This window comes from Rhincodon typus, chromosome 20 (assembly GCF_021869965.1).
Source record: "Rhincodon typus isolate 14 chromosome 20, sRhiTyp1.1, whole genome shotgun sequence".
NCBI lineage: Eukaryota > Metazoa > Chordata > Chondrichthyes > Orectolobiformes > Rhincodontidae > Rhincodon > Rhincodon typus.
The window spans coordinates 45100509-45113400 of NC_063351.1; the positions used below are offsets into that span (position 1 = coordinate 45100509).

The window sequence follows — 12892 nt, forward strand, 5'->3', positions numbered from 1 at the left end:
AGAGAAGGAGAGAGAGGGAGAGGGGTAGACAGAAAGAGAGAAGGAGACAGAAGGAGAGGGGTAGACAGAAAGAGAAAGAGAGAGAGAGAGAGGTACAGAGAGATAGAGACTGTGATGGCTGCTGTATTTGCAGAAAGTAACTGTTAGTGTTCAGACACATTATACTGAGTTGCACACTACAGCAGACCGTGACCCTGCTGGATACTCAGTGTACCTGCCGAGGAGCATCCACTGCTGTTTTACAGGCAAAGTAAAGAAGCCAGTTTGTACACAGCAAGAGTTCAAAAAATGCACCAAAGTAAACGAGCAGTTAATGTGTTTTCCGCAAGTGATTGCTGAGGGATAAATGTTGGCCAGAATAGTGGGAATATCCTCCTCAACAGGGACTAATTCGTCAGATCATACCTGGTGGATGGAATGCCCTGGCAGGCTTCCTCATAAGCCTCTTTGATATAGGCCATGTCCTCACAGTTCAAATGAATGGTACCAGCTATACGCTGTGAAGGAGGTATCCCATCATTGCTAGGTACAGCCAGGAAGTTTGGCAAGCGATCCACTGCAACTGGTAGATATCAAAAACAAACAATGTTTTTCCTATCGGTTTAGATTTAGCATGCAAATTTGGTTATTATGGTCTACATTGGCAACTCCTCAGTTCTCATCGTCATTTCCAGATCCCTCAAAGTTCTCATTCCCTCCCAGTTTTTTTATAACCTACTCTGGCCCCAGATCTCTGCACTGATCCCATTCAGTTCTGATCTTCTGCACATCCTAATTTTATTGCTCAAGTATCACAGACCTTGCCTTTATTAGCCTTGTGTGGGTAAACTGTGGGATGTGTATTTGTTTTCAATATAATACCTATTCGAAGATGGGGTTTCTGAGTTAGTAATTAGTGGATTTTGAATGATCATAGAACCCATACTGTGTAGATCAAGGCCATTTGGCCTATCAAGTGTGTACCAACCCTCTGAAGAGCATCCCACCCAGCCCCAACCATCCAGCTATCCTCATAACCCCACTTTTACCACAACCAATCCACCTAACCTGCACATCCTTGGACTGTGGGAGGAAACCGGAGCACCCAGAGGAAACCTACACAGACACGGGGAGAATGTGCAAACTCCACACAGACAGTTGTCCAAGGATGGCATCAAACCCTGGCACTATGAAGCAGGAACCACTGAGCCACTATGCCACCCAATAATCTTAACAAGGTGGATGTGAAAGGATCATTTCCTCTGTGGGTCAGTCCAGAACAAGGGGCCCCTGGTTTTAAAAGGAGGGGCAGGACAGAGATAAGGCAATTTCTTTCCTCTCAGAAGTTTGGAGCTCAATCTCAGAAGGTGATGGAGACGCATTTATTGAATATTTTTCTGACGGCGGTGGATGGATTCTCATTAGGCAGGGAAGCAACGTTTATCAGGGGTAGATGGGAACACAGAATCCAAGACAGATCAGCCATGATCTTACTGAACAGTGGCACAGGCTTGGGCGGGGGCTGCAATGGTGTAGTTCTGCCCATATTTTGTATGGATTTGCAGCTCCCCTGTTCAAGCAATTTGTGATGTTTACTTCATTGACACTGCTATATGATTGAAAGTTTTTGTTGTTGCTAATGTTCCCACGTACCATTTTATCAACCAGATTACAATTGTTGGTGGGGACCCAAGTATTCCTGGCACTGCACTGAATTGGGAGACAGCTCTTTTTCTGCTCTTTGGTGCAAGGTTCAAATCCAGGTCAGAGCAGTGCAATGAACCAAATGGTATCAGGGGTTAAATTCTGTCGAGAGGCTCTGTAGCATGGCTTGCATTCCTTTTGAGCTTACAAAGTACACGGTCATCTGATTGAGGTGTTTGAAACGCCAAAGGGATCTGACAAGAGTGAATCTAGAAATGATCAACAGAATGGTCTCACAGAAGGGCAGCTCAGGCTCGAGGGATCAATGTCTTCTACAAGAAGGTACACTTTAACAACTGGAGCTAAGCTGCTCAGTGGAGAGATCAGAAGGCACTTTCTCTCACAACATGACAGTGGAAGCGGGGAGCTTTCCTACCCTAAATTCCATCAGGGTGAAGGCGTGATTACTAATGAGCCAGCAGCAAATACATTCTATTTTCCCCAGGGTAGGGGAGGCCAAACCTGGAGGGGATAGGCTTAAGGTGAGCTGGGAAAGATTTAAAAGGGACCTGAAGGGCAACATTTTCACACGCAGGGTGGTACATGTGTGGAATGAGCTGTCAGAGGAAGTAGTAGAGATGGGTACAATGACAAAATTTAAAGACCGTTGAACAGGTACATGGGTAGGAAAGGGGGATATGGATCCAAACACAGGCAAATGGGACCAGTTCAATGTGGGAAACCTGGTTGTAATGGACTAGTTGGGCTGAAGGGTCTGTTTCTGTGCTGTATGACTGTACAAACTTCCATCATCAAAGACAACAATGGGTCCACATAGGGAACATGTCACCCATCTGGAAGTGTTCACTTCATTCAAACCCATCTCACCCTCTTACCGAGGCTACACATACCATTGATCTTTGTAACGGGAGAAGTGTAGTCGATGGATGAAACTTCCTTAATAAAGTCTCTGGACAGTGATTCCTAGAACAGGCAGAAACCAATTTCAAATTAAAGACTTGCATTTACACATTGCCATTCATGCCCGTTTGACTCGCAGTCAGTCTTGTACGGTAAAGTAGCACTGGGATATTGTGATATTCTTCGATGTATGAACATTGGCCATGACACTACGGACAACATTTTGTTTGTCATTGGGATGTGGGCCAGTGTTTATTGCACATCCCTAATTAACCAGAGGGCAGTGAAGAAGTCAACCACATTGCTGTGGGTCTGGAGTCACATGCAGGCCAGACTGGGTAAGGATGGCAGATTTCCTTCCCTAAGAGGCATTAACATACCAGATGGGTTTTAATTACATTTGGCAGTGCTTTCATGGTCACCATTAGGCTAGCTTTTTATACCAGATTTTTATTGACTTAATTTTCACCTGCAGCTGCAAATTTGAACCCAAATCCTCAAAACATCAGGCTAAGTTTCTGGATTACCAATCCAGTGAAATTACCACAACACCATTGTCTCTCTCCTTCTTTGTAATAGCATCAGGGGATCATTTATGATGGGGTCCCATCAATATTGGAACCAGGAGGGTCAGCCTGTACTTTACACTCAAACATCTGGAGTGTGGTTAGAACCCACAAACTTCTGAGGCGTGGCCGCTACCTACCGAGCCACAGCTGAACTTAAAATTTGACAAGAAAGGCACCTAGGTAGATTGTCCACGTGTGCATAAAGCTAATGTGCCTTGCCTCTAGACAAACTGCCTGATATCAATTCCCATAGCCTCACTGAACTTGTCATGCAGACCATAGAGTCTGTCTTAGCTTCGGGATATCGCTGTTATCTTTAATAATGCTGGTTGCTAGCACAGCCAACATTTTCTGGGTAGACTCACTGTCAGCTTGTTACTGATATTAGTCAAGCTATTGATACAAAGTGGGAAAGGATATCTACACAATGTATTCAGCAAACAATAGGTTCCATCTTGATCAAAACAGTAGAGGTTTATTATATAGTAATGTAACTAACTGATGAGTACTAAGGTTCACAAATGTGAGACATCAGGCTTAAAAGTATATATTACTCTCTTAGCTCTATGCTATTAACACTGAGAACAATTACTAAACCATAGTTAGAGAACACTACACAATTCTTGGGAACAGATTCATTCCTCTCTTGGATAATCCTTTATATTCCGATGGGCAGGCCTTATCTCGTGATGTCAGTTAACTCTATCAGATACTAAGATAACAAGGTGTAGAGCTGGATGAACACAGCAGGCCAAGCAGCATCAGAGGAGCAGGAAGGCTGACGTTTCGGGCCTAGACCCTTCTAGACCCTAAACCCTGTGTTTATATGGCTAGACTAGTTCAGTTTCTGGTCAATGGAATACCCTAGGATAGTAATAGTGGTGTAATTCAGAAATGGGAAAACCATTTAATGTCAAGAGGCAGTGATTAGATTTGCTTTTGTTGGAGATGGTCATTACTGGACAGTTGGAGTTGATAGAAGTGGCATGTGACAACTAAACCTAATCTTCATGGGTGAAGAAGGATGTCAGCTAGAGTTAATCTTTCCTGATCCCTTCTTTCATTTGTTCACAGGATGTGGGCATCACTGATAAAGACCAGCACTTAATGCCCACGGTGGCTTAGTGGTTAGCACTGCTGCCTCACAAGGTTCGATTCCAGCCTGTGTGGAGTTTGCACGTTCTCCCCATGTCTGTGTGGGTTTCCACTGGGTGCCCTGGTTTCCTCCCACAGTCCAAAGACGTGCAGGTTGGGTAGATTGGTCATGCTAAATTGTCCCACTGTGTTCAGGGATGTGTAGGTTAGGTGTGTTAGTGACGGGAAATGTAGGGGGATGGGTCTGGGTGGGATGGTCTTCAGAGGGTCCGTACGGACTTGTTGGGCCGAATGGCCTGTTTCCACACTGTGGGGATTCTGTGATTCTAAGCTGCCTCATGGAGCTGCTGATGAGCAAGCTTTCCAAATCTCTGTAGCCACCTTGGGGAAGGTACTACCCACAGTGAGGTTCTTGACCCAGCAACAACAAAGAGATATCAAGGCATGCCCAAGCTGGAATAAGGTGTACAGCCTGGAAGGGAATTTGAAAGCCAATGGGAATCCAATAACTGCTAGCTAACAGAAAGCAGTCATGAAATGGAGGCTAGATAATGAGGTGCAATGGTTTTTGGGCTCATCACTGTTGAACAGTCTGCCAACATTCACTGTCTAAAAAAAATGAACAAATGAGTGAGGTTATCTGGGTGTGAGCAGAACTTCTGGTAGTGAATACCAATGGTTTGGAAATGCACCTTCGGTGTCAGCTGGAGGAAGGTCACATGAGCAGTGGCATTGGATAAAACCACTTTGCTTCTTATCTCAGTTCCATCTTGCAACACAACTCCCTGTGCTTTCCCATGACAGTCCACGAGAATGGAATCCACTACCTGTTTGAGAGAGAGAGACAACCACATTAACTTTCACTAATGATGTTAAAGGCATGAATAGTATTAAATTTCATATTTATCAATGTACCACGAGCTTAGCAGGAGATCGCTCTACACTACTACCAGAACGGCTGCAAGTGTAACACTGGTGCAGTGGAGTTGATAGCTTAGGCTAAGCAGTTTGGATACATTATTGAAATAGGCTGAAGGGAACTTTACCCTGTGTCTGGCCACACCATAACACAGGGTTAACAAGGTGAAAAAGCAAAATGGGTTTAATTCTCCACATTAATGCTCCACAATAGACACATGAGGCCGTTTAATAGAAAAATTCTTCTTCTGTGCACCCCAATTTTGTTGCTAGCTATCCTGAATTTGTACTCTCTGGTTCCTGGCCCTGCTGACAGTGGGATCAGCTTCTCCTAGTTTATTCAGTTGTAACCTCCCTTTCTTTCTGACAGAAAGCAAATTAAAATGGAGTGGTCAGATGAGTGTATCTGGAACACCTACCTTCTCTGTAAAGATTGAGGCTCCATGATCTGTAGCTGCACTGGCGATGGATTCGGAAAGTGCACCCATTCCACCTTCCACATAACCCCAAGCCCCTTTAATCCCCTCGAGCTCCCCCATCACATGATGAAGCAGTACATACCTAAAATGGGCAAGTAAACAATTCAGGTGCTTTTTATTCATGTTTTATCCACGCAAATTATCGATGTGTCACTTGACAAATGTTATTTCTTCTGTAAATGCAATTACTAATGAAGTCTGAGAGAGCCTTCAGAATCCTGAAACACTCTGCCACCTAATGGCTAGCATCTGCCCCTACATCAAGACAGCAGAAATCATTACATCGAATGGGAAATGTTGACATAGCAATTTACAATGTTATCACAACAGTATGTTTTCTTTTCCGGGACATATGCACTGGTGGCAAGACCAGCAGTTTATTGTCCATTCCTAACTGCCTCAAGAAGGAGGTGGCAAGCTGCCTTCTTGAACCATTGCAGTTCATTTACTGTGGGAACAGATACAGTTCTGTTATGGTGTGGAGGTGCCGGTGTTGGGCTGGGGTGGACCAAATCAGAAATCACATGACACCAGTTTATAGTCCAACAGGTTTATTTGAAATCACAAGCATTTGGAGCGTAGCCCTTTCGTCAGGTGAAGTGAGAGAGGAGCACACAGAACACAGAATTTATGGGCAGAGAGGTCAAGGGCAGAGACATCAAAAGGCCATACAAATGGTGTGAGTGGAGTGTTGAATAAGAAGTCCCTGCAGGCGATCCAAAGTGTTACATGGTGTGAGTAAAGTCTAAACTACCCAGCCTTCAGGAGAACATCGACCACAACACCTCACAATCCTCCCACGGCAACTTTTATAAGGCAGGTCCAATCATCGACATGGATATCACCGTCACCCATGGGAACACCACCCACCACATACACGGCAGATAATCATGTGACTTGGCCAATGTTGCCTATCCCATACGCTGCAGGCAAGGATGCCCGAGACACGGTATATTGGCGAGACCATGCAGACACTATGATAACGGATGAATGAACACCACGCAACAATAGCCAGACAGGAATGTTCCCTCCCGGTTGGGGAACACTTCAGCGGTCAAGGGCATTCAGCCTCTGTCTTCCAAGGTGGACTTTGAGATACACAACAACACTAGATCGCCAAGCAGAAACTGATAGCCAAGTTCCGTACCCATGAAAACAGCCTCAACTGTGATCTTGGGTTCATGTCACACTACATGTGACCCCACCACACTGTTCTGTATCTATGAAATCTTCTTTACTGTCCTGTTTTGTCACCATCCCCTGGATAAATTGTTATGATCTCTCTCCCTTAATTAGTTTGTACGGTCTTGGATTACTTATTACTTCGGTCAGACCCTCAGCATGCGACTCTCATACCTATCATGTTATTCCAGCCATTTGGTTTGTCCCCAGCACCAGCTTATTTTTAATATTTTTGTAATTATCTCTCTGCCTTATTTAATCGGATTATAGGCCATCCCTTTGCTTGTTACTCAGCTATTGACACTTTACTCACACCATCTAATACTTCGGATCACCTGCAAGGATTTATTATTCTACACTCCACTCGCACCATTTGTATGATCTTTTGGTCTCTCTGCACTTGATCTCTCTGCCCATACATTCTATGTTCTGTGTGCTTCTCTCTCGCTTCATCTGACGAAGGGGCTAGCTAAGCTCCAAAAGCTTGTGATTTCAAATAAATGTGTTGGACAATAACCTGGTGTGGTGTGACTTCTAACAGTTCTGTCAGGGAGGGAATTCCCAGATTTTGACCCAGCAACAGTGAAGGAATAGTGATATATTTTTGAGTCAGGATGGTGAGTGGCTTGCAGGGGAACCTGCAGGTTGTGGCATGACCAAGCACTATGCTGCCAGGAAACGAGGCTTGTCACATTAGTGGCAGGACAGTAGCTCAGTGGTTAGCACTGCTGCCTCACAGCACCAGGGACCTGGGTTTGATCCCACCCTTGGGTGACTGTCTATGTGGAGTTTGCATAATCCCCCTGTGTCTGTGAGGGTTTCCTCCGGGTGCTTCAGTTTCCTCCCACAATCCAAAGATGTGCAGGTTCGGTGGATTGGCCATGGGAAATTGACCATAGTATCCAGGGATGTTTAGGTTAGGTGGGTTAGACATGGGGAATGGGTCTGAGTGGGATGTCCTTTGGAGGGGTGGTATGGACTTGTTGGGCCAAATGGCCTGTTTCCACACTATTATGATTTATGTGACATTTGTTTTTATTCATTCACAGGATGTGGGCCTCATTGACCAAGCCAGCATAAATACCCATTCCTAATTATCCAGAAGACAGTTAAGAGTCAACCACATTGCTGTGTGTCTGGAGTCACATGCAGGCCAGACCAGGTAAGGATGGCAGTTTCCTTCCCTAAAGGAGATTAGTGAACCAGACGGGCTTTTCCAATAATTGGTAATGGATTCATCTCCATCATTAGACTCTTAATGTCGGATCTTTTAAAAATTGAATTCAAATTCCACCACCTGCTGTTCCCCAGAACATTATCTGAGTCTCCGGATTAATAGACTCAGTGATAATACCTCGAGGCCGTTGCCACCCCATTTTAAGGTGATAGATGCTGCACTGGGTTAATTAAAATTAATATTAGGAAAAGTTTAGATTAAAAACTGAAGACAATCAAAGGATATGGAGCAATGTTGGAAAAATAAATATCGGATACAAATTGTCCATGATTTAATTGAATAACAGGTCTGAAGCCTCTTCCCTCATATTATTTTAATATATAACTTTGATGCGTAAATTCAAGTCAAATGTATTTGAAACAAGTGAAAGCTCTGATGTCTTTCCTACCCACTGCCTGCAGCCTGTGGACTTATCATTGCACCAATAACTCCATCAGTAGCCAGAGTCGCCTTCAGAGGTTCTGATTCAAACCAGTGATTTAGAATCTGCCAAAATAAAAGCAAGTTTGCAAAGCACAGATATAGGAGGATAATGTTGGAACTGATTCTGCTGTTAGTTATAAATAGTCCATGTGAGGTGACTGATAGACTTAGTCATTTTCCGGCAATGCATTTCTCAAAGGACAGATTTCCACATTGGACTGATGCCTGCAAGGGAACAGCTCCAGGCACTACTGCTGATCCTGCCTTGCCGGTGACAAGCAAGACGGCTCCAATTTCAACGAGAAAGCCTCATTACCGCCAGTCTGTTCCTCACCCAAGACTGGGCACAGAATACTTACCAAGGGCAGACGGAGGGTCTGGCAGGACCTGTCGGGAGGCCCCTGGGGACAGTCAAGGCCAGAGATATCCTTGTGAGGTTCGGAAGGACCTTCCTGCTCTTCGGAGCCCTCTCACCCCACTACAGAACAGGAATGTTTCTCTCTACTTCCCAACAGTTGCTGACCACTTTATACCCATGCTACCCGCCTGTAGGCTACGACTGTGGGTGAGATGGGTAAACCCAGAGCAGGCAATCGGATTGTTCAGCTTCAATGTCCATCTACCCAGTTTCCATCGTGGTTTTGAGGCAGGAACTGCCCAAAAACCACGCTCCTGTTCCTCAGCCGCTGTGCGTCTTAGCCAAATGGGCTCGATAGATTTTTTTAAAAAAAAATCTGTAATGGGATGGGTGCAGTAGAATAAAGTCATCATTGTCCCCGAGAAGCATTCACTCATTAGAAACACACATAGCTGGTGTTTGCTTAACCTGAGGGGCATCATTTCTCAGGCAAGGGGAGAGGTTGAGAATGTGGGATTATCATGGTAACCTCAAGCTGGTGCAGGATTTGAACCCGCGCTATTGGGATCACTTCCATCACAAACCAGCTGTCCAAGCTAACCGAGCCCCTACAGGAAACAAAAATAAAAGTTGCTGGAATGAGACAGCAGGTCTGGTAGCATCTGTGGAGAGAAATGCAGAGTTAACATTGTTACAGAGAAGGGTCTAGGCCTGAAACATCAGCTTTCCTGCTCCTCTGATGCTGCTTGGCCTGCTGTGTTCCTCCAGCTCCACACTTTGTTATCTCAGAGTTAACATTGACTCTGATTTCTGTCCACAGATGCTGCCAGACCTCCTGAGTTTTCCAGCAATTCTCATTTTTTGTTTCTGATTTCCAGCATCTGCAGTTCTTCAGGTGTTTTTTTTTTTGGCTTAGTGACCCCCCCACTACAGGATGTGTGCAATGCCGGCAAGTTTGGCATTTGTGTCCCATCCTTAATGCCCATTGAACTGAGTGGCTTGCAAGGTCTATTTCAGAGTCAACCCCATTGCTGTGGGCCTGGAGTCACGTGTAGGCTGGAGCAGATGAAGATGGCAGATTGCCTTCCCTAAAAGGACATAGAGTCATACATAGGAAAGGACATAGAGGCAACAGACCCTTCAGTCCAAATCATCCATGCTGATCAGGTTGCTCAAACTAAGCCAGTCCCATTTGCCTATATCCCTCTAAACCTTTCATATTCATGTACCTGCCCAAATATTGTTTAAATGTTGTAACTGTACCTGCATCTAACACTTCCTCTGGCAGTTCGTTCCATACACACACCACCCTCGGTGTGAAAAATTGGCCCCTCAGGTCCCTTTTAAAACCACCGCCTCTCACCATAAACCTATGCTCCCTACTTTTGGACTCCATTACCCTTGGAAAAAGACCTTGGCTATTCACTCTATCCATGCCCCTCATGATTTTATAAACATCTATAAGGTCCTCAGCCTTCGACACTCCAGGGAAAGAAGTCCCAGTCTATCCAGCCTCTCCATATAACTCAAACCCTCCAGTCCGGCAACATCCTTATAAACTTTTTTCTGCACACTTACTAGTTTAACAATATCCTTCCCGTAGCAAGGCAACCAGAATAATACGCAGTATTCCAAAAGTGGCCTCACCAATGTCTTGTACAGCCATAACATGATGTCCCAAGTCCTGTACTCAATGCTCTGACCCGGATGTTTCTTTCTGAAACAACAATCAGCAACGGCCACCATTCGGCCATTTCAAATTCCAGATTGTACTGAATTTGAATTTCACCGTTTGCCATTTGACTTGAACTCATATCCCCAGAACATTAGCCAGGTTCCTAGCTAAGTAACATCACCCCTACACCACAGTCTCTGGCTAGCACAGAACTGGTGAGGCTAGGATAGCAAACATTAGGGTCAATACACAGTGTAACCATAGAGAGCAGTTTTCAACAGGGAATTTCTGTCCTTACTTTGGATATTGGAGCTGTCAGTAGCTCGTAGAACTGTGGAATATGTCTCCCCAGCTTAAAACCTGTGAGGACAAGAAAGGAAATGATGAATGGATATGAACATGAGAACTAGGAGTAGGAGTCAGCCCCTTGAGCCTTGCTCACCATTCAATAAGACCACGTCTGATCCTTGACCTCAATTCCACTCTCTTGCCCAAATGCCACACCCATCAATGACCTCAGTGTTGAAAGATCCAGCGATTTCCATCTTGCATAGATTCAACAACTGAGCATCCACAGCTGTGGTGTTGAGGATTCTGAAGGCTCATAACTGAGTGATGAAGTTCCTCCTCATCTCAGATCTAACTGGCTGGCCTCTTCTCCTGAGGCTGTGGGACTGCGTTCCAGGGAAAACAGCCTCACAGTTGAAAATGGTGGCCACTTTAAGAATGGACCATGGCATGTTCCAGATATAACAGAGAGTAGCTGATGCTCATTGGGCTACTTAAAGGCTGGTTTTCCCCAGGGATGGGAATGGTCAGGAAGGGGAGAGAGCAGACTGGAGTTTGTATTGAACTGTGAAATACAAATAAACAGTTCTGGAAGACAGACTGATTCCGACTTTTGATAATGGATGCCTAGAAATTTAACATTAATATCTACTTTGTCAAGGCTATTCAGCAACTTAGAAGTATCAATCATGCTCATTCTTCTAAATGCTGGGGAGCACAGTGCAATTTTACTAAATCTCTCCTCATGGACCCTTCAATCAATTTAACAAACCTCTATGGCACAAACAACCCAAGCCCTGACTCACAGCGTCCCTTAAGCGACTGTCTGTGTGGAGTTTGCACGTTCTCCCCATGTTTGCGTGGATTTCCTCCCAGTGCTCTGGTTTCTTCCACAGTCCAAAGATGTGCTGGTAAGAGCGAATTGTCCATGCCAAATTGTCCTATAGTGTCCAGGGATGTGCAGGATAGGTGGATTGGCTGAGGTTAAATGGGGGGGTGTGGATATGGGTGGGATGCTATTCAGAGGGTTGGTGTAGACTTGATGGGCCAAATGGCCTCTATCTGCACTGCAGGGATTCTATGATTCTGTGTTGGAAGGATTTACTGATGGGGGGAGAATTCCATCTCAATGCTGAAAGTCATAAAATGAAGTGGGGGGGAAGATACTGATAACACAGTGGTAGTGTCCTTACCTCTGAGCGAGGAGGCTCTGGTTCAAGTCTCACCTACTCCATAGTTGTGTAACAACCTTTCTCAACAGGTTGATTAGGAAAATATCTACCTTATGGAACTCTAGCTGTGGTGTATTAGGAGTGAGATGACTGACCACCAACAACCATAATCATCCTCCTTTGTGCTATGACTATAACAGAGGAGAATTGTAGGAGCTCTCCTTAGGCAGTGATTGCGTCTCCATCTTTAAACCAGGAGACCCTGGTTCAAGTCCCACCTGCTTTAGAGGTATATACTAACAGATTGATTAAAAGTATACCTGAAGCAGGGGATATGTCTTTAAAACTGATTACAAAAAAAAATCCATTCTTGCAATTGACATTTGTTCTACATTCGATATACAAATCAGGACTGAAAGCAGTTTATTAGTTTGTTCCAGTCATTTGTCTGACCTTTCACTCTTAGCAAATTTGGCTGATGCATTTGTTTAAAAAAGGAACATTTGCAGCATTTCAAAAACTACCTCATCGACCGCAACGTGCCTCAGGATGTCTCTGTGAAGGACGGTATACAAACTGCTGCTTCTGTTTGCTTACCTGCTTGGATGAGAGGTTTGAGAGTGTGTAGAGACCGTATCTTCTGTATCAGTGAGCCACCAGTTAGTGATGGGACATCCACGGGTACTGCATCCAGTAGAGGTTCCACGGACAAGGCCATGTGATTGATGAAAGCCTCATATTCAGCGTACGACTAACAAGCAAAACACAACTCACACTTAGACATCGGAAAATATGCAACAGGGTCATTCAGACCATTACAACAGCTCCCTCTGCAACCCACATGTACCAGAGACTGACTCTCACATTTAACCATCTTTGGAGGAACTGCAAGTCGACACTCATTACCCTCCAAGGATTTTCAAACAGATATCAAATGGTATCTACCCATCCT

The 12892-nt window shown here is 44.7% G+C and overlaps 1 protein-coding gene across 1 annotated transcript in view; it reads right to left on the reverse strand.

The window, feature by feature from the left end:
* The window catches only part of pyroxd2 (pyridine nucleotide-disulphide oxidoreductase domain 2), a 47856-nt gene that overhangs the window by 12767 nt on the left and 22197 nt on the right, over positions 1-12892 (reverse strand). The window contains exons 6-12 of the mRNA XM_020514836.2: positions 12538-12691; positions 10779-10840; positions 8413-8510; positions 5546-5687; positions 4901-5035; positions 2535-2607; positions 406-562 (exon numbers count right to left, since the gene is read on the reverse strand). Of these exons, the coding sequence (XP_020370425.2) occupies positions 406-562; positions 2535-2607; positions 4901-5035; positions 5546-5687; positions 8413-8510; positions 10779-10840; positions 12538-12691 (821 nt within the window). The remainder of the gene's footprint in view (positions 1-405; positions 563-2534; positions 2608-4900; positions 5036-5545; positions 5688-8412; positions 8511-10778; positions 10841-12537; positions 12692-12892) is intronic.